We start from the raw sequence: 23,504 nt of genomic DNA, 5'->3' as shown, positions 1-23,504 counted from the left end.
CTTCGTAATTTTTAAAAAAATAAAAAATAAAAAATAATAATTATGGTAAGCTGTGGTGCAAGGTGTCATGTGCCACACGTAATCTCTGTGTATGGCTCATGGCTTGCCACGTGGACCATTGCTGTGGATGATGCAAAACCATTGTCTTTCAATGCTTCTTCAATTAGAAAAATGGGGAATCTTGTTAAGAATCAACTGGATTGGATTGGACAAGTTGAGAACTCCATCCAACTTCAACTCCTCAAAATGTTCAAGGAAAGTCAACCTGAATTTTTCAACTTTAATTGTGCTCGATTTGGGAAGGGTTGGTCACAAATTTGGATTCTGATTGATTGTTCACCCTCCATCTAAAAAATAAATATATAATCATTATAAATGAATAGATTATTTATTTTTTAAAATTAAGAAATTATAAAATTAAAACAAACCATCATTAAGTAAACATTTCAATAGAGGAAATAAAAATTAAAAACAAAAAAGCCCAACCCCTGTTATAAAACACTGCCCAGACACATAAAAACTGTAATTGTGCTAGGTTTTATGTGTTCAAAGAATATTTACATGGTCATCCAACCTATACAAACTCCAACCTTGTATCCAAAGAAAATTGTCACCTAGAACCACAAAGAAATGCCATAATACTGCGGTAGTCACTATGAAACAGGAAAAATCACTGGCTAATTGAATAAACCATCTTTACATTGAGAAGGGAATTCAAATGCCACAAAAGCAAGACACACCAACTCTTCCAAATTTGCCACCAATATTGTCCATACTTAATTGAATCCAAACAACAATTTCAAATGTTCTTGTCAAGATTTACAGCATTGCAGCAGTCTGATCCATAGGGAAAACTGTGTCGATACAAAATATACATTTAGTGCCACAACAGCAAAAAAAAACCAGAACAAATTCTAGGGCAAAAAGGTAAGGGGTGACAGTTCAAGAAAGAGTTCGCTTGTTGAAAGATTCCACAGTCAAGTTGGCAGTAAAAGCTGGAATCGAGTTCAAGTTCCGAATAAATATATCGACCTGCAAGAACAGAGGCCACAAAAAAGTCGTGAAATATTAAGTGCAAATCATATATCATAACCACACAAAAATGTTGTATATCAGGTAGAGAAACAGCGGCAACCAGGCTACTTCTCTGATGACAACTTTTCTTGCTTTAAGGTTTCCATTCCTTCCACATACCAAATACAGAAAAATGCTACTCTTTTTGATAACCGAATTTAACAGAATAATGTTGTTCCCTTAGAGAACTTATTTTGGGTGCAGCACGCATGGTAATACCATCACTTCTCAAAGTGTCATTTGCACATCTGCGTCAAAAAATCTACCCCCACACAGCCCCTTAAATGGGGCAGCCAGACATTCATTTTGCAAACCAAACAAAAGCTGGTTTTAAAATCATAACATTCTACGCTTGGCAATGACTAGTAGGAATTTTGGTGTAATTGGCGTCTTATAACCTGTCTAGCGATGTTTAAAGAATCAGTAAACTCGGATAGGAAACTCTGCCTAGGTTATAAACAGTAATTGCGGTCATGCACAACTCCTGGAAGTAGTAGGGCTGCAATGTTTAGCAAGTTTTATTCGACCTGTGAAAGTGATTTAGTATTCACTAATAAGTTCAACGTTGTTTCTTTCAGTAACCGTCAACGAGAAATGGCAACTATTTCCTACAGAAATTTAGAAATTGTAACTGTAATATAGATATTAATAAATTACATTGACTTTCCCCAAAGTTTGATGAAACTTTACCCGGATGGCAAAAATGGCAAAATTACACTGACCTCTGTCAGAGTTTAGCGGCTTAACAGATGTTAACAGATCAGCTGAAATGCCTTTTATACCATTTTTTTGTTTATTACTAATATATAATAATGTTTGTAGAGATAAAAATAAAATTTAAAAAAAAAATGCCCTAAATTAATCTCTCTTTCATATCTCTCTAACTCTGCACATCTATCTTTGGCTCATCTGCATCCCTCCACATCAACCACTACCACCTCACTCTGCCATCACCTCTGCTTTTATCTCCATTAAAGCATTTCAATGATATATTGGTCTTTCGCCTGGGTGAAGGGCAATATCAGCATGAAAAAGACTTGGACTTAACGGCCCTAACAGCTATGTAACGGCAAGGGGTTAATTGATCTGCCACATCATACCTCGGGGGCCAGAGAAATTTTGGCTAATTTCGCCACGCATGTGTAATTATGCCAAACCTCAGGAGAGGTCAATGTAATTTAACACAAAATGTAGTGATCAAAAGATTTTATTGTATTGAATCAAAATTCATCACAAAAATTGGATCAATTCAAGAAATTTGAACTTATGTCTCACCAATGACACTTCATTTCCGATCCAAAAGTATTAGGTCAAAAAAGAGATTCTAACCCCAATTTTCAAAATGACAGTTGAAAGAACTGAGCCAAAATAAGTATCCCACCTAGATTTATTTAATTTTTCAATCTTGGAACCATTGGTTTAAGATTTGACATCAACAAGGACCTAAAAATAACAAAATTAAGATGGAAATGTGTTTCTAGGATATTTTGGAAAGTAAAAATGTCATGATCTGGCTTAAAACTGACTTTTTAAGCTCACGTGCTGAGCAGATCATTGTGGCCTCATGGCAGGCGTCAGCCACTATCTAACAACGCTAGGCAGGCAACATCCGTTATACATGTGAAGCATCCTCTCATTGGATACGGGATAAAGGTGAACGGACTCCCCAATACCATGAATAAAAGGCATGATGAAACAGCATGGTTTTTAAAACAATGATCTCTAAATAAACATAAATCAAATCTACCAACATAACAACTCGCCACTTAATCAAAGTACACCCTTCAAGAAATTCTACTATTTTGCTTCCTAGTACAGAAAAAAAAAAAAAAAAAAAAAAAAAAAAAAACACACACACACACACACATTCCCCAATACAAAGCCCCATTATATTGCGACTAAATTAAGTACCATTGGTAAAAGTTTCACAGAAATAACCTGGTGTACTTTGGCTCAGGAAGGAATAAAGAAGCAAAACGACCTTTTGAGATCAAAATAACTACACACTTGAAAAGGAAAGTTGCAGAGAATCATATTTCATACCTGATGGGATATCTCAGGGTGCGAGGTGTAATCATTTGCCTATTGCATGAAATAAGAAAATTAGTTTAAAATGCTTATTAATTTGGATTTCAGGAAAATGAAAAATATATACATAAAAAGAGGATGGCCATTCTATAAATCCTAGAATAACACTAAACATTCAGAGAGTGCTTCAGATATCAAACACTATAAATTCAGTAGACAAGAAAATGCTATGTAAGACGCAATGGATTGATTTCAGTTCTATAAGGATGTCCAAGCACCCGACTACATGACCTGAATTCTACAAGTCCCTCTTACCAAAATGTTTGTATTCCCCGATTCATATTCAAATTGAAGTTTTTCATCATCACTTTGAGCATAGATAGATTGAAGGGTAAAACGTGTAACTGGAATTCCATCAGAACGCTGGTGATCATCCATTACAATCTGCAAAGAAGAACATTTACTAAAATGAGAACATATAAATATTTGGAGAGACAATAGCAAGTTCTATCCAGACAAACTTGTTGATGTGGAAACAATATGCAAAACTGACTTGTAGGAAACATATGTTTGTATGACTGAGAGTACTAAATAAAAACCAATAGAAGTAAAATTAAAATGCAGGGTTGTCAAGGGTCCATATAATAGCTTGTAACAAGCTCTTAATGGTACAAGAACAAACTGTTTTTACTTGAGAAAAAACACCTTAAATTGATTTCAAAATTGACTATTGGATGCTTTAACAACTCAAAGGAGTTGAGTCACCCATCTATATAAAGGAGTATGTTTTATTTTCTTTTATTCATATGAATCAAGTATCAACAAACAAGAAGTTGCTTTTACTTTTTTCAGGTGTAGTTTTTTTTATTGAATGCTCCTCTATGCAAACTGTTTGCCCTTTTTCTCTGACTAGTAAACTTAGAATTTCATTATTCTTATTTTTCTTTTCTTTTCTTTTTTTTTTTTCTTTTTTTTTGTGGGCGTGAAAGAAAAAAAAATTAACTATGTCACAATTTTGTCAGAGCTTCCATCCCACGCACTTATAAAAATTATTTGCAGATTCAAATTACCTATGCTCATTCAACACTTTTCTCTCTTTCAGGTGTAAACACATTTTTTGGTTATTTAATATATAAGTTTCCAAAAACATAAATATATATTCTCCAGCACAGATACTATTCCCAAATTTCATCGTTCTACTTTTCCAGACCATCATATTGACTATTGCGACACCATTGGCTCCATAATTGTATATCACATTTTGGAAAACAGTCCAAAGCATTTTGTTTCAGCTACAAAATGGAAAAAAATACTACCTACTATGTCTCTAAAAGTATTTTGGAAGTCCCAATACTTTAAAGACATCTCAGGGGTTCCCGAGAAAACAGTCTATTTGACCTTTTAAGTGTCAATTCCAGTAAACTGGTAGATTTTCATAATTACGCTACTATTATAGGGGCTATTCAAATTAACAAGGGATCGTTAGATGGATTTTTGGAGAGCAAGATGTCCCATTTTCTCTTTCTTCTTTCCATCTCTCTTCTTCAAGTGTGAACCCAAACAGCAAGCAATCAATCTACATCCTAGCATATCTAGCTTGGAAGTTTTTGAGATCAAGAGTGTCTTCAACTCTTAGTCTGATAGGATCTTTATGTAGTTGGCTTTCAATACCCTTATGTTTCGCCGTGCTCCCTATTCAAATTTTAAGCCCTTGTGCCAATCAATGTGATAAAATCTTTATGTAGTTAGCTTTCAATGGCTTTATGTTTCAATGTGATCCCTGTTCAAATTGTAAGCCCTTGTGCCAACCACGTTAATGCATACAGAGAGAGAGAGATATATGTATGTGGAAGACAATATGAATCAACACTAAAATTCATAGGATTTAAGAAATTAATAATACAAAGAATTAAGTACCTCTTTAAAGTTTGAACCACCAGTAATCAAAAAAAAATATCATAATCTCATGTCCACGGTATTCTAATTTTGAATGAAAATTTCAAAAAAGTATACATGATAAAAAGAATCATATGTTAGAATATTAAATAGATCCACTACACATTACTTAGCATGCAATAGTTTGTCTTCTAATTTTATTAAATTTCTTTCTTTGCCATTTCTTTTAGTGAATAATGGAGACGATAATATTCTTGTATAGGATTATACACAATGTTATCAAATTTTTACTTTTAAAATATTAATATCTATATTTGATATATATTATTGATAACAAGTCTGAAAAACTATACTGGACTCCTTTAACACCAGCATGTCCCGTACCTATAAGAAGTCCAAAATGGCCACCTAAACGTAATCAGTTGTTATGATTGGCTCCGCATACACTAATAGCTCTGGCTAAAACTATGTTACCGGGAAGAGTATACTTGCAGTTATGGTAACAGTCACTCAAGAACTAAGAAGAAAGTATGTTGAGTTGCCAATACCTTATAACCAAAAAGTTCACAGCATGCCCTTCTAAACACTGAGATTCTATCAGCAAAAACAGTCTTGTATCTGTTTCAACTTTCAAGGGTAAAATTAGAAGCTTCATTTAAGACTAATTAATTGCAACTAAATAATGCACTGGATACCAAATTCATTTCACCAGTCACCTTTCCTCACGCTTTTCCAGTGTCGCAATTTGCTCTTTCAACTGCACAATCTTTCCAGAAATATAAGAGTCTACAAATTTCCCACCATCAGCTGAAAGTTGACAGAAAAGCCAATTAGAACAAGAAGAAAGTCAGCCTGTTAATCAATCAATTGATGAGACATAGCAAACATTCAAATTGAGATTGACTTAGTAGATTGCCTAATTGAGCATATGCATTAAGGCTTTATACCTTAGTCGGGGTAAGAAACCTCCTGACTTTTTACATATAGCGCCCCCTTCTTACAGATGGATTTTCAGCCCAATAACAATGCAAATAATGAAAAGCAAATACAATGACAGAAATTGCTTCGGCTGCTTTGAACACAACTCAACAAATCCTTTGCCCAACCATTTGGGGCTGGTTGCAAGACACTACCATTCCGCCCAATCTAAAATTTCCATCTTGGGAATTAATAAACCATCTTAACTAAATTTCTCTTCACTTTACACAACCATTGCTACCATCAACTTCTTGCAACACATTCATTTCTATTTTGCTTTTCTAACGTACTAGTCATTCATCTGAATATCCAACCATGCTTTAAAGTCTAAAGCAATCAATATCTAGGCATGACCTAAGATACAAAAACTGGACATCCAGTTCAAGGGAACAACATGACAGCATAGACCAAAGTTTATGATTTGAAGACTTATCCTTAGTACCTGATTGTTTCTTTAATTCTTCAACAGCTTCCAACTTCTCCTTTGTCTTCTGTAACTCACTCTGTAAAGCTTCTATTGTTTGTTTTGCCTCGTTGTCAACTGCAAGGGTATTCACCATTCGCAAGACTTTTGTATTTGCGGATGAAAAATCACCATGACCTAACTGCAGAAGGAAAACCAATAAAAATATTTCTAACTGTACCACTCTTTGTGCTGAGCTCTTACTATTGCTACTAATACTAAAAACTTTGGAAAGACTAAAGAGCATATTCAAAAATAAATTAACTCATTCCATATGTTAACAATTTCTGATTTTTCCTGGACTTGTAACTACCTCCTTGACTACCCTGCCAAATAGTCAGCTCGCCTCATTTTTGTATTGCATTATGCACATGCTGTTTGAGCTATAAATATTTAATAGAATACATCACCTTTATCAGTTACAATAGTAATAATAATAACACTAACAATAATATTAATATAAACAACTACTCTTGCAAAAACTCCTGGCAGGGACCAGATAAAAAAACATGTATAATGTTATACAGTCATTTATGTTATTTAGTCCGATTGATTAGACATGAATTTTTTATAGAGTTACGCTATAAGAAACATATTTACACTATAAATTATCAAAGCTCATGAAGTCCTAGGACAGTGACCATGTGGCACTACCTCAAATTACTTCTTGTTGACCAATGTTTATCAAATGCAACCCAAGTTTAATAACCAACAAGATCATGCAATGTCAGCATCGGAAAACAGTGTTATGCAGCCAAATAAATCACAGCATGTTAGTATAAAAGAGGAATTTAACCACCATGTAGTCTTATTCAAAATCATGTAATGTCAATATCAAGAATGGGATCTACCATTTAATGGGATCCATTTTGAAGATCAAATGAAAAACAGTAATATTAATAGAATTGTAAATTAAAACTCAAATTACAAATTTCACAACTTCATTTCAGCTATGTCCCAAGAACAACATAGGTTAAAGGGATAAAAATCATAAGTTTAACAAAATTAAGGGAAGAAGTCAATATGTTTTCATCATCAAGCCACTCATATTGGAGTTGCTATCATTTGTGATCTATACATGCTTAAAATAAGCATCAATTGGGAAGCTCGTACAGCAAAGTCAGTTGCAAAGCCGTCCATGCTTTAATCATTTGGTTCAAGACGAAAGTATTAAGAATAGAAATACTATATGGACCATAAAATGACAAGTATGGCCAAGTATATTTAAGATTTGGAAAACTGACCTTGGATTCCAATAGTGAAATCTCAGAACGAAGACGATCGGCCTCCCTCTCCAATGACTTTATCCTTCTTGCCTCATTATTTAATCTCTCGGCGAGCATCTTTATTTCATTGTGTTGACGACTATTGACTTCTTTTAGTTCACATAAATTACCTTCCAATTCCTTGATATAGCATTCTTTCTTGGAAACAGATGATTCAAGTTCCTGCCCTTGTAAATCAAGTAACAAACAAAGCTCGTCATGAGAAACCGAATGAATAATTAAGTAAAACAGTATGGTGTTCAACAACCTGAATGAGAGTTCCATTGACTATTTCACCGCTCAATTCAACATTCTTGTCCTTTTTCAATTCTTTAACAACATTTCTTAACCAATCTCTTTCCTCAACAGCAGAAGAAAGCTGCAAAAGATAAAAATATTTTTTATTGAACAAATAAATTAAAAGAAGACAAACAAAAAGACTGTTATATAGTTGGGGAAAAAAATACTGTAGAACATACATATGTTTGTTATTAACTTCATGTAGCAAACTAACAGGAACTATATGAGTGGAATCACTTTTCTAGCTTGATGCAATTAAGGTAAAAGCAGATGCCTCCTCATTAAGTTGGAATTGTTCCTATTTCCTTTGGAGTTGCAATGTTCCCTAGAACCCAGAAGATTAGATGGCGGCATACTTATTCTTTTCCTTTGATTTTTAGAAGTTTCGGGAGAATAATGGAGTATCACAGGTGTAATGGACATTTCAGAGTATAAGACGAGATTAAATTGGATAACTAAAAATACAAGATGGGCCTCAACAATAAAGCTATGAACAAATCAAGCCACCTCATGCATCCCATTAAATGAGAAAAAGGATAGAGAAACTACTAACAACAATTATTCTATAGCAGCAAAGACGGGGAAAAGCCTCTATCCATACTTTACCATTTAAAGAGGATCTCACATTTTTCCCCAATAAGCCCATTAATTTTTAGATTTGACATACAAAATAAAATGTAGATAATATTTTGTAAAAGAAAAACCCTGCAAGTAAAACAAAGATGGACAAAAATCAGCATTCCAGATTTTGGAAACAACTTCTGGACATCAGAGGATAATATTTTGAAAAGAAAAACCATGCAAGTAAAACGAAGATGGACAAAAACCAGCATTCCAGATTTTGGAAACAACTTCTGGACATCAGAGAAGTGATGGCTGCTGATCTGCAATCTAAAATTGGTGATGTTACGAAATAATTTTTTTCTGGATCCCTGGTGGCATGGTGAGACATTAATTCAGGATTTTGGGCCAGGGTAGTCAGAACTCAGAATGTTTGATATTCCTAAAAGTGCTATTTGCTAACATCAGTGCATTAATTAAAAATGGAAATTGGAAGAAACCTGAGTATTTAGCTGAAGAAGCAATGCGGATTTGGCATCAGATCTCAAATGTGCAATTGTATCAAGGACAAGACATAATTGTTTGGAAATATGGGAACCCAGAGTTCAAATCCTTCTGGCAGGTCTGCAGAATAAGTGATCCTATAGTAAACTGGTCAAATTTTGTTTTTGTGTAATGGAGGTTCTCTTCTTTTGGTTGTAAGTTTTCTTGGTTGTTAATAAAAAGTTACTTAGAAGGTGGGTAAAAAAAAGGATGGACAAAACATCATATGACACAAGGAACATGAGCATAGTAACTCGAATAGAGAAAATAAGAGATTTATAGGAAGAAAAATAAAATAAGACATCTCAAATGAAAAAATCTAATACTTACCATTAATCCAATCCTCTTAACCTCTGATTTTGACAGTTCAGCATTCTCCTTGGCTAATGCAGCCTCAGTTTCAGCATTTTGTTTACAAAGTTCTGCAGCATCCAAGGCCACCTCCAATTGCTTTGCACGTGCATTGGCCTCGCCCATCTTCACCATGCTTTCAACCACCTCCCTGAATTGCAAAAGCAAGATCAATATAGTAAACAAGGAAACCAACTGAAATAGAAAACATGATTCAAATTTACAAAACTAGACGTAGAAGCTTCATTTTCTTTCACTTGACAAGAGATATTAATAGAAGGGTAGTAAAAAGTTGTGGATAAAAAAGTTCCTCAATAAACCAACCACTTACAGTGACAAAGAGAACAAAAAAAAGAGCTTCATCACAACATTATACAAAGGAAAAAAGTATGGTGGTATACATCTCTATTTATCATCCTAAAATTATTGACCAAAAACAGGTCACATTCTCCAAGAAAAATCTCCAAGAAAAAATATCTAACATAAACACATGCACGCATTGAGGTCCCTGGGATATCAGATCCTGTTGTACAGCAATAATATGATCGACCAGTAATGAGACAAAAGATCCAAGGTTTTCTTATAAAATACTCCCTCTGCCCAAAAAGAATGTCCTTTTGGGGGAGTAAAAATTTTTAAGGGGACATGTGGGCCATGTATTGTTACCCTGGAAAGTTACTAACTTGCCCTTTTAAGTTTTGAATATTCAAGTTTGAAATTTTAAACTTCAAGGACATATATGTAAAGATGTAAAATATATTATTTGAAAAAGGAAAGTGGACAATTATTTTGGGACAACCAAAAAAGGAAAAATGGACATTCTTTTTGGGACAAAGGGAGTAACAAATGTTAATTTGGAGTCTTTCAAAAAAAAAAATTGAGTTTCAGTCTACACTTCTCTAGTAGTTGCCCGAAAAGTAATAAAATGTAGAGAAGACTCAAGTCAATCAATAATCAATAGGTGATGTCATTTTCTTTTTGCTTTTTTCGATAACTAAAATTTCATTAAAAAACGCTCAAAGGGAAGGGCACCCAAAGGAACAACTGCACAAAATAAAAAATCACTGTACCCTCAAAGCATCCAAAAAAACAACAAAATTCTCCACAGATGTACATATTCACCCTCCAGCCCAAAAAAAAAAAAAAAAGAACTCAAAATAGAGTGCTTCAGCACCCATAACAGAGCTTCTGCATATCAGAAGATCACCTATTTCTCTCCCTTCATAAACCCCACCAAAAATAGAACAGACCAACCCTCTAAACATCTCAAAGTTGTCTGCCCACTGTACACCCCCAAGACACGAACTTCCGTAGCAGAAGCCGGCAGCACCCACTGAATCCTGCACATGACCCAAACATTCCTCGCTACTGAACAGTGCAATAAAGACGTCTCGCTGACTCTCATCACTTTTGCACATGCAGCACCAATTAGTGGAGCATAGCAATAATTTTTTTATTTTTCAAGGTGATATCATTTTTCAAAAGTTATATAACATACTTTATTTGAGGAGTCTCAAGTAGTGGACCATAACAGCAAAGCAAATATAAATAAAGTTGGAAACATACTTTTGTAAAGTTGCGAACTTGATAGGTATATCATCAGCGCATGAAACGCCAGGAATGTCTTTCATCATTAGCTTCGAGGCAGACAATTCATCTTCCAAATTCTTCATGCTCAACTGAATATCTGACAGTTTAAGTAACTCCGACTCTGCCCTCTCTCTCCGGCCCTTTTCTTCCAATAATTTCTCCTTCAGTAATTCGACGTTTTCATGAGAAGATTTTAATTTTCTTGCTTCTCGCACTTCAGATTCCTGGATTAAGTTCATACAAGTTAAGCTAATACTTGAGATTACGGTTGAAATTTTCTACAAAAATAAAAAACTGATTTATACACCATAAGTAGTTGATGTAAAACCCATTATCTCAAGGATCAATCTCAATCTCAGGATAGCTCAAAACCCAGATAACCATGGATGGAGCATGATTAGGTATTGATCTCAATAGCTCAACAACCATGATTCATGTACAACTTATTTACACGAGAACAAATTCTTTAGCTACATATACTACGCATTTCTTAGAGAACCTATATATGCAATACTGTCACTTCATCAATATGTGGATGCTACTTTAAATCAATGGCTTAAAATCACGTGGATTAATTTCATTGTGCACATCTTATTTACTTTCTTCTTTACAGGGCATTCTCCGCAACTCTGTTCAAGAGAATAGACCACTGATAATATCACAGTTTCGGGTTAAAATTTTCGGTAGGAAGTTCATGTTAAATTCACTAAAAATTAATATCGGATTTCCTACAAGATTAAATTAGCCACTTGATGGGCCTTCAATTAAATACAAACGATACTTGTAACAGCACTATGAATTTTGACTGAACTTTTGAAGTTTAAATAGTTTTGTTAATAACTTTTGAACTCGGTGTAAATATTTGCACTTCCTGACAAGCGAACATCAGCAATAAACTGAAACTTATTTAATGAAAAGCTGGCAAAGGGTAAGAAATAAGGAAACATAGGACTTCTTATCAAAGGTCCAGTGTCCTGTTATCCTGTAATTAAGATTTAGTTTTGTTGGGGCACCATTATCCGATGGCAATTAGCATACCTCAAAACCAGGACATACAATCTATTATGGGATGTTAGCCCAAACCACAGGAATACTGACTGCTTATGGACAAAATACTTCTGTGATAGAACAGCATATATAAGAAGCATACAACATGTGAATCAAAGGTTTGACTCCTCTTGGGTGCAAGCAATTCCTTGGTGGGTGGGTGCATGGGTGGGGTGGGGAGGTGAGTATCAACTAAGAAAAAAAAAAGCTGCCAGTGGCATCTTACAGATCCAGTATTCCTCATTAAGCATTACTGGCATGGTCCCATTCTGGGTGGTCAGCTCGTACAAAATAAGGCATGATACTGAACAAAGTGAAGTTAAATTAATGAGGGCATGATTTGACTTGACCTGAGGGCAGCTGCGGAACCAAATATTGGTATTCAATACACATGAATATCTGATTTATTAGACCAAAAGACTAATACATACATTAAGATAAATAGACTTTCTACAGAAAAACTATGAAATTCTAAAATTCAACAAAGAGCTATTGGTCTTTATGGAGTGGGCTAGTTTCATGTTGATTTTATCAGTAAGGAATTAGTTAGATACAGTCATTTAGCAAGTGTAATAATGTGCACGAAGAGAACTCACGTAATTCCTAAGCTCTTCTTGCAAATGCTTCACCAGAATATTGGTATCTGTAGGATGAACTTCTTGACACAAGAAACTTGATAATTTCTTCTCTACTTCACTCTTCTGATGCCAGCTCTGATGAAGCAAATAAGATAATAAAGAATTGTCATCATACTTGAATGAGTTTATGGAGTTGACAAACATGCACATGCAAATGCAAATAAAACAACATGCAATCAAAAAAAAACTAAAAAAATAAAAACAAAAATAAAAAATAAACAAAAACAGAAAAATTGTGTTGATCCACATGCAACATCAATAGCCAATTCCCACCCCACCCCCAAAAAATAAATAAATAAATAAAAAGAAGAAGAAAAAAAAGAATCATTATCCAGTATTAGTCCTGCATATGCAGGGCGTTGGGAGGGAAAGACTAACTTTTTTTTTTGATAAGTGGGAGGGAAAGACTAACTTAACCTTTAGACATGACATTGCACCGAGGTTGTTAGGAACAGGATCCTACATTGGATTGATTAGGGGGTTCGTAAGATCAGATCAACAATCATAAGACCCAACAAAATGAGCGGAAAAACTCAAACTATATTTGTAAATATAAAGTAGATAGAGAATAAATTTTAAAAAAAAAAATTTATTAGATATGAATCACAAAAGTCATAACTAACACTTTTTTAGAAGAGGTGTAAAATAAATCCACCTTAAAATAAAAAATAAAAAAGAAGCAAAGGAATTTTTTTTTTTTTTTTTTCCTAGTTGGTACTCACACACACGTCTCTTCCGAGACTTGAGCCCCTGACCTCCCTTTGGGAAGTAAGAGGCCGATACCACTGCCCGTTGGTAGCAAAGGATTTTTTGTATCATGAGCAATCCTATTATGCCACAATCCTATGGTACAATCCAGAACGATCCACCTCTCTATGAATTTTCATACAATCTGAATCAATTTGATAAGTGTGATCCTATGATCCAATTTGTAATTCTGATAATTATGTTTTTTACAAGGTGATTATTCTCAAACTCGAACCATCGTACTAACCTAACCTTGTCAAACTCAAACTACCATTTTTATGCTTATTTGCCTGAGTTTCTATCATTGCACCAAGAAATGCACATCAATTTTCAAAAAGAAAGAAATATATATATATCATGCATGGAAAAACTCAAACAGTATGTTTTGAAAAATAGGAGGAATGGAAAAGATAGACTTTGCTATGAGATTTATAATATTTAAAAAAAAAAATGGAAAGAAAAAAGAAAGAAGGGGGGAAAAAAGGATAGTGATAACCCTCCATCATGTTTGAAAAAATAGTGCAAAGAAAATAAATGAAATAATGGTTTTAAATTGTGAGGATAAAGGGTAAAAGGGGAGATCACTTGTTAAAATATATACATATATATATATACACACACACACACACACACATATAAAGTGACAGAATGGGCAATCAACGAGGGAATGCTAGATTTAGTTTTCTAATAAAAATTATTGTTCTCCGACTATGTGAGAAAATTGAAAACTGTTCAAAAGTCCATTTAGTTGACAATCTTTTAAAAATTTGTTCTCTAAAAAAAAGTCCTTTCATGGAACAGTCTTTTACAATTCTCTAAAAACTGTTTTCTGAAAATTGAACCAAACAGGCTATAGGTCCCCCATCCTTTCCTTCCAAATTCTCCCACTTTTTGGAGGGCAACCAGAAAACTATGCAAGCTGATAGGCTCTCCCTCCTATTCCTCTTATTTCCCTCCTCATTTTTTAAAACAAACAAGAAGATAAACTCTTCCTCCTCTTTTCCTCTCATGTCCCTCCAACTCCCACAGTCCAAGGTTCGACTGGTACCTCATGAAGCATCAAGTCTAAGGCTTAGACGACTCCCCTTGAGTGCAAACAAATTCTTTGGGGCCACCCCCGCAGGTGAAAGCCCGAGTTTTACCGACCCGTGTGGAAGGGGTGCTTTGCACAGTGTCCCGGGGATTAGTCGGGACAAGGCCCTGGATACCCCGGTTCCGGAAAAAGAAAAAAGAAAAAAAGAAACAAAAAAGAAACAAAAAACTTGGGCTGAAATCACTTGAGATGTGACATATGACACGTGATATTCAAAAACGAAGAAAATTATGACTTGTAAATACAAAGCAAAAAAAACTATGCCGGTGACCTGATTAAGTTGCTCCTTAAGTTCTTCAAGCTGCTCTTTCAGCAACATAGATTCTTTCTCAGCATTAGTAGCTCTGAATTCCATTCTTTCAAGCTAAGAACAAGAAAAAGAAAAAGATAATCACCAATAAATGCTTAAACACAGTCTATTTTGAATATAATTAACACATTTAGCTACTCACATTTGCACGTATTCTAGAAACAGAAAGTTCCGATTCTTTTTTCAGATGCACAAGCTCGTTATGAAGGCGTTTTCTGTCCCGTTCTATACTTTCAGAAAGCTCGCTTAGTTTTCTCTCTAAAAGGCTTGCTTTCTGTTCTGCTGAAGCTGCTGAAGACTCTGCTTTTTTGCGAAGATTCTCTTCGTTTTGGAGCTTTACCTACAAATCAGATGGCCTAAACATTATTAGAAACACAGATGACAGCAAACAAAAAAACAAAGTTATAACACTAAAGGCGAAAGATAGGCAAAGGCAACACATTAGAAATTTCAATAACACAATAATCTTAACACTCGAAACATGCCTCTGGCAACCACAACCATAAACTTAATAAAGTCAATCTTTGAACAAGAACTGTAACTTTTTATTTGGCCAGTAGCAACTAGCAATTCAGCAATTACACCTTGTCTTTTGAAAGAAGATAACCTCTAGTTAAGGAGAAAAAGGCATGGCCAAATACATACAGACGGACGGACGGACAGACAGACAGAGAGACTTTATGTAATTATCCAACTTCCCTGACTTTTTTTTTGTTTGGTTTCTTCTTTTCCTTGATTCAGTTCTGAGTTTAAATAACATAGCACTAATGTAGGTTGATTCAGTTCTGGATTCACACGGTGGGACGACCTACCAAACCAAAGAATCGGACCCATATTTGTAGAATCATCTATATTATTGTGTTTGCTCAATATATAACGGCATAACCACAATGCCTCACGTGATCTAATAAGTTCAACAGCACTGCAATGGATTAAAAAAAAAAATGTGACTCTCTTCTTCGTCAACAAACTTGAATCTCAACTCTCAGCCTCCAAAAAACAAGCCCCCTTCAAATTTAGCAAAAATCTAGAGTTTGATTTGGATGCACATACAGCTAAAGATATAGGATTAAGTTCAGATGCAAACTAAGAACTACTTAAGGTTTCTTCTTTCTGATGCAGGCTTGAGACTTATTCTTCATCGCTCAACTTGCATTCACATACATGAAAATAATTTGAATACCTCTCCCTTATCACTTCACAAACCAATAACCAAAACGAAGTCATCAACCTTTAATTAGTTGGTTCGGTTCCATGATATCCCAGTTCAATTACTAGCTGCATAAAACGTACACTAACAAGGAAATGTATCCTAGGTTACCAAAGCATAGTGGGACTCAGAGAATATCATAATCAATACAACTCAGAGCACCTAAAGGGAACCTATCAACTTTCCTATGTGATCATGCCCTAGATTGGTGTCCATTATACATACATACATATATCATTATCCTTGCCTTCATCCAAATATTAATGGGACCATACACATGTATCCTCTTTTCCATTATTTTGTATTACATGTCAGCTCTCCTACTCTATTTAATGATTTAAAGTCATTTCAAATTATTTCATTCTATGCTACTTTTGGTTATCCTGTTTGTTTTTATCTTCTATACAAACTAAATTATCTTTTGTAACCAGTGCATCAATGGACCTACGTGTATATATAAGTGTATATATACATGTAACACATATATTATGATTATGTGAGTATAAAAAATAAATAAATATACTGAAAACTTAAAACTAAAGAAAAGATAAAACTTAGCTAATCGCAGGACCATTGGTAGCCTTGTGTTTAAGTGTCCACATTACTTATAAAAATAAATAAATAAATAAGTGTTTTAACTGTCCACACAAACAATGTATATTTTTTATAGAAAGCTCAGCAAAAAGTACTAAGCATGTCCAGTCCATGTCTTTGAAAGTTAAGTTACCAACTCAAAAGTCAAACTTGCAGAGCATACAAGATTCTTCACTGAATCTATGACAAGTCGCATACGCAAATTAAGTACCCTGGGTCGTATTCTTACATCATTACATCTCAGCTATTACCAGATCCATATATTAAGATACATTTAGTAATTTTGACCCAGTTCAGATAGTACACATCTAAACATGCTAAACATTGAGATGCAACAATTTTGTAAATATCTAGGGATTGTAAGAAAAAAACATACTGAGGTCTTAAATACTTCAACTTTTTCTAATAAATGAGATCTAATAAGGTTAATCATGTTGAACCTTTTCCTGAGTTTTTGTCCACATTGCATAATTCTTTAGATTTCTCAAGTGAGCCAGATACTATGTGTTAGAAAAACATATCTGATAAATTCATAAAAAAGGTTCCAACATGATAATATTGATATGCTCATGTCCCTGTTATATGCTTTATCCTATTTTTCTAGAAACTATCAGTTTGGTGTCATGACCCATCCATACTTTTTTTCAATGAGCATGTCTTATCCATACCTTGCGATTATACGTTATTTGTCAGGATATTGAAAATTGTTTTCTTCGTCAGTTCTGCTTGGTGCATCAACCAAAGCAGGTTGCACTCTAAGGACCCTAGCAGTCTAAAATTCAAATCACAACTATGATCGTATGACCCGAAAGAAAAGTACATCTCTGCTCCATAATGCTACATTCAATGATCAGAGAAAACTATACCACCACAGCCCCATAAAATAAATATGTATGTTAAACTCTAGACTAGTAGAAAAACTATCAAAAAATATCATGACATATATAAGCTGATGATATTTACCGTGTCAATTATTCTTTAGGCAACAAAATGAAGTTTTCTATCACAGATGTTATTGACTTCATTATACCATGTCAAGATTAAGAGGCATAATATGTTCGATTAATAATTCCTATGCAACAATTACCTAGGTCCAACGAATCAACGTGATTAAGAACATAGACAGATAATTAGCCAACCAAAAAAACAAGCTTAGGCCATGTGATTCCCCCTTCCAAACAAAGCCTTGCTCCACCTATTTTTGGCGGGATTCACCACTTCTGTTTTGCATTCCGCTCTGTGTAGAACTAACTTTAATTAAATAACATGCTACCACGTCATTCCTTAAATCTCAATCCACCTATTTTTTGGCTGGTTCAACGAATCAACGTGATTAAGAACATAGACAGATAATTAGCCAACCAAAAAAACAAGCTTAGGCCATGTGATTCCCCCTTCCAAACAAAGCCTTGCTCCACCTATTTTTGGCTGGATTCACCAATTCTGTTTTGCATTCCCCTTTGTGTAGAACTAACTTTAATAAAATAACATGCTACCACGTCATTCCTTAAATCTCAATCCACTTTAATTTTAGCTTTCCCCTACGTTACCATTAATGTTAACCATTGTTATTCCTCCTTACTAGTGCAAATGTTTAAGTTGGGAATATTATAGTTTAAAAGACTGAAACTTGACATTCTATGTGCTATTTTAGCAACTAACTTGTGATCTCCTACCAATCCAACACACACCAAAAAAATAATCAAAAATAATAAAGAAGAAAAATAAACAAAGAACAAGTTTTATTGTTGAAAATCAAATGGAATAACTGGCGAAGGTGGGAAAATAATAACTTCCACTCAGGGAAACCCCAAAAATCATGAAAAGACGATCATAATTGCAGTATAAAGATAGATTGAAACTACTTATAAAAAATATATAAAGATAGATTAGTTTCCCACTCCCGTATTACCAGCAGTAAAAAAGCGTAAAATTCAAAGATTTCATTTGGTAGCAAATTAAAGAAAGAAAAATGTTGAACCTCGAGTTTGCTAAATGATTCGAATTGTTTTTTCAGTCGATCTTGAGAATCATTGATCTCCTTTAAAAGCTGCTCTTGCAGCGCTTGTTCACGCCCTTTAGCAGCTGCAATTTCTTGTTCTGCATAGAAGAATTGATCTCGATATTTCTTCCTCTCAGCTTCTGTACATAGGAATGTGGGACAGAATCAATGGGTGATACAAGCTCTGAATAATAAATGTCCTAAATGGCATAACCCAGAGAAATTAACAAGAAATAATGTATTTTAAATAACCCGAACATTGCAAGGACAACAATGGAAAGGGCAGGCAAGGGTGAAAACTCATTTGATACATGAAACACTTTAATGTAACAAAAAACTTATGCACCATAAAAAAATGCAAACGTTGATTCAATTATTGAAAGAACTGAATTTTCCAATATGTATATTCATTTTTTTCGTTCTTTTATGCTATGTTTGGTTGGAGGGAAGGATTGAGGAGGGATGGATGAGAGAGCATCCCTCCTTCCTTTGTAATTTTCTATCCGCCCAAAATTGGGGGAAGAGGAGAGAGAAAGACCGATAATAACCAACAAGTTTTTAATTTTCATTTTTAACCTTGTTGTTCCATAATTTAGAATGGATGTATAATTTTATAAAATGAGGGTATATTAATAAAAACATAGAAAAACTCTCTTTCCCTTCCTTCCAACCAAACCAAAAAAATAAAAGTGTTACCGCATCCATCCTCTCTACTATCCATTCCATCCAACCAAATAAAAAATGATGGAGACACCTTCCCTTCCTTCGGGACACCTCATCCATCCTTTCCCCTCTCCCTTCCATCCAGTTTTCCATCCCTCCAACCAAATGAAGCATTATGGTTGGGGCGTACATAGAAGGCCCATTAGCAAGCCACTGTGATAGAACCACCAAGTTTAATAAGTTGTTGGCCTACTAAGAATATGCCTACTGTTCCTATCATCCGCTCGGTAAAAGTTAGAAGATAATATACACTTGTTAATATTTATAGATAAACCAATGATGATACACCCTTTTTGAAACTTTTACACGACGAAGTGAATGATTTGGATAAAACACAATCTTTTACCCTTCAAGACATGTTCACAAATTTTGCAGAAAATAATTGTGGATGATCCTTAGTAATTATTAATCTTCCTGCGTAAACACTGTTGATATCATTTCCCACATCAGTGCATTATGCATTGTAATCAATGGAAAGAACACATGAAAAAACACGCAGTGCCACTTAATCTGAAAGGAGTGATTGTTGCAATAAAATAAATAAATAATGGATAGGAATTTCATCGGAAGAGCAAATACCAAATATAGCCTAATCATAGAAAGAAACGAGGTTAAATATCTTTGTTCAACCAATCAACATAGATAAAATAGTATTAAAGGAGTGTGACAAAGCAAACTTCAGAATTTATGTGTTCTCACTTCTCAATAACATGATGGAACATCTAATTTTGATAACTCACCTGCTTTGCACAAATCGTCATTTAGCAACTCCAGTTTAGATTTAGAGTCTCGTGCTTGCTTCTCTGCATTGCTTAATGCATCCAGGAATTCAGATTTAACCTACAACAGTGCATAGATTAGTAGCCCGTTAAACAACAAGTAAAATAAAAAAAATTAAGGCACCCAATATCTCATAAAATCAACTGAGTGTTAATCATGACAAATTTGCATCCACTATCTAAAAATTTCCAAAATAAAATACACATCCTACATCTAACTCACAAAGTTTTGCATGAAATAAAATAGATTTGAAAATTATAAAAAGTAAAGGGTATAACTATCACTCAAATTTTGACCATTGAGAAAATAGAAAAGTTATCTTATATATATATTATTGAGAAGTATGCGTAACTAAAGTTTGTGATGGAAAACTTATGAGGAGAAAGGCACAGTATAAGTCCTGTTGTAGTGTCAAAAGCATATTTGTCTAAAAAGAAAATTTTGGAATGAGATTAATGAAATTGTAACTTCTTTAAAATATCAATCAACAACTAGCATCAATTTATCAAAATAAATAAATATACAGCCAACATCAAACAATACCAAAATTACTCAAGAGTTCTCTAGGACAAACAAAATTTCCAAGGATTATTCTTGAAATAAAATTTTCATAACATGAGACATAGCTGACTCTCTGGGTGATAAAATCTAATTCCAATTACCAAGACAAATAAAAAATTGTTGGTTAAAAGTTGGAAGATACCACGTTTTCTGTAGCCCGATATCTAGTTAGTCAATTGTTTCCCACTTTCTTAATTCCAAAAATACCATTACTCTCCTACTTTATTCCAATGCACGAATTTAGAGAACAAGTGACTGTAAAATGAGATTAAATCACTTCAATGCACAAAATAAGAGGTGGCAGCAAGGGGCATGGACTCCCAAACTTTTGATATTGCATTTCATGGCATCAATAATCGAATTAGGGGACTCAAGCTATAACAGGGCACCTCCAATATTAAAATATTCACACATCAACCTCCATTCTTTAGTCTCCAAAAACACAGCTCTGCCAAGCCTGTAAATTAGAATGTTCTCACTTCTTTGTCATACAATTTGATGCGATTTCAATAAAAATTAGTGTATTTGTTGTTTGTACGGAAAATTTTGATTTATCCAGCTATTATCAGTTAGGGAACAATCCCAACTGGATTTTGTTGCACTCGGCCAGAAATAAATTAATTAATTTAATAATAAAATGTGTTCTCGTTTAAATTAACGATGCAGGCCGAAAAGGAACTCTTTCTCCATCAACATATTTTGAATTTAAACACGTGCAATAGCTGACTCGGGCTGTTTTAAAAGAATTTTATCAAAGAACCACATATTTGCTTAGCTAACTGATTTTCAAATTTGATTTGGTTCACTAAGTTGAGGACGAGCCTTGGCACAATGGTAAGGTTACACCATTGTAACCTGAAGGTCACGGGTTCCGTGTTAGAGGCTATGTTGCGTACATCTGACCCTCCCAGACCCCACAATGTTGGGAGCCTCGTGCACTAGGTTTGAAGAAGAAGATATTTGGTTCACCGAGTTATTTCAGTGACTTAAATTCCATGACTGTTAAAATCTCCCAATGTACAATTAGTTCTGGTGCCAAACTACATAAAACTTTGTGTTGTTTGTTATTTTATTTTTCCACTTCCACGTTCCATGGTTGCACAATTACACGGTAGCCATTGGACCTTTCAAATTCCAGTCCCATCTGTTAATGATAATCGAAAACATTCTTTTAGCTCTTATTCCAATGCTAATATGCTTTGCATATTCTGACTCGATTGTTGGCAATTTATTGGCTAGGTTACAGTCATTCCTTCAATCCTTCAGGATTTTCATTAATCCATGCATAATTCAGAACTAATGGCTTCTTTTATTCAGTTCTCATCAGGTTTTTAGTAATGGGCAACAATTTCTACTAGTTCTTTTTCTATCAGACAATTTAGTTCCCCAATTATGTCATAGACTTAAAAATTGCAACAAAATATTCAATGAAAAACTAATTTAGCAAAACTAACACAAATTGTATTCTGCACACCTAGTAACAAGTAAAAGGGTTACCATTAAAGCAACCTGCTTGAACGGTTTCACCATTAATGTGAACTAAAAATATACAGGGCTAAATAATCCAGCAAGTGAGCGTCCCATACACTAAAAAATCCAGCAATGGATTTTCAATATTTTATTTCAGATTGGTTATACTCGGTTAGTATATAAGAATATAACTTCGGTTTCAAAAAGCACTTTTACAAAAATTACAAAATTATAATAGAATGAATATCAATAATAGAATATGCCGCTCAACGAGTATAGCAGTTCCCATTATATATCCTGACAATTATGAATAAAATTAAGGACTCATCAAATATATATGCCAGTGTATGTATGTGTGTGTGTATGCATAATGATATAGGGCATCAATACCATCTGACGGCACTGATAAGTGCAAAGCATTTGCTCCGAATGATCGTGACATGATTCGGGCACCGGAGGGTCCTCGTAGATGACCAATCGGCGATCCGAGTTAGGGCTTTCAGGTGCCCTTGAATCGGCCCTTCTTTTCCTTGGAGGTGGGGTTCTCACAATCATATTCTCCGATAGGGTTTCTCTCTCTCTCTAGGACTCTGTTCGATTCTCTCTCTCTAAAAATCTCCTTTTCCGGTAAAGTCTCTACAGACTTCGTTTAAAATATAGGCGCCATTTTATGACTGGACTTCGTTTGCGTAGAGAGAGCTGTTTTAGGCTATGTTTGGTAGGATGGGTTTGAAGGGGGAGGATAACATTAGTTATAAGGGAAAGGGAAGGGAAGGGAAGGATAAGTTTAATCCTCAATCGTGTTTGGTTGATTAATGAAGGGAAGGGAAGGGAAGGATAACAATCATGTTTGGAAAAAGAAAGGAAAGGGAAGGATAATAAAAAAATTACTATTATGCCCTTTATATATTTTAACAGATAAATTTTTAGATTTAAATATGCAACAATATTTTTACCCCAAGATTCGGTTCTAAGGCTCAGTTTGGTAGCAAATGCCACATTTATCTTCTCTTTCCAAATCAATATTTCAAAACTCAACAGCACTTAACTAATTTATGCAGTGGTATTGAGGCTAAGCAGCCCAACTCTGCCATGAGAAAATCTGCTCGTGTGCAGCTGATTAAGAATGGGAAGAAGATCGCTGCATTTGTACCCAATGATGGTTGCTTAAACTATATTGAGAAGAATGTAAAAGTCTTCGACAAAACTAGTGTAGATCTTCTTTAATTGCTTGCTTTGTGTCGTAGGACACAAAACAAGCTAAATCTTATAAAAGGAGC

The 23,504-nt window shown here is 34.4% G+C and overlaps 1 protein-coding gene across 1 annotated transcript; it reads right to left on the bottom strand.

Annotated features, from left to right (window-relative positions):
* Positions 1–658: 658 nt before the first annotated feature.
* Positions 659–22,925, bottom strand: LOC132294458 (mitotic spindle checkpoint protein MAD1-like). The gene is made up of 16 exons (XM_059792328.1): positions 22,615–22,925; positions 20,154–20,253; positions 18,670–18,830; positions 15,027–15,224; positions 14,846–14,938; positions 12,693–12,809; positions 11,026–11,273; positions 9,439–9,610; positions 7,973–8,083; positions 7,684–7,887; positions 6,419–6,581; positions 5,715–5,805; positions 5,547–5,616; positions 3,418–3,546; positions 3,118–3,156; positions 659–1,032 (listed from the first exon to the last, which is right to left on the bottom strand). The coding sequence occupies exons 1-16, from the start codon at positions 22,777–22,779 to the stop codon at positions 943–945; spliced, it is 2,151 nt and encodes a 716-aa protein (XP_059648311.1). The 5' UTR covers positions 22,780–22,925; the 3' UTR covers positions 659–942.
* Between the last annotated feature and the right edge of the window lie 579 nt (positions 22,926–23,504).

Source organism: Cornus florida, unplaced genomic scaffold (assembly GCF_030987335.1).
Source record: "Cornus florida cultivar Cherokee Brave unplaced genomic scaffold, ASM3098733v1 CherokeeBrave_3.0.0_Hap2_Chr02, whole genome shotgun sequence".
NCBI classification, from domain to species: Eukaryota; Viridiplantae; Streptophyta; class Magnoliopsida; order Cornales; family Cornaceae; genus Cornus; species Cornus florida.
Note: the sequence above shows the minus strand (reverse complement) of the source record. Positions and strands in the feature narration are given on the sequence as shown.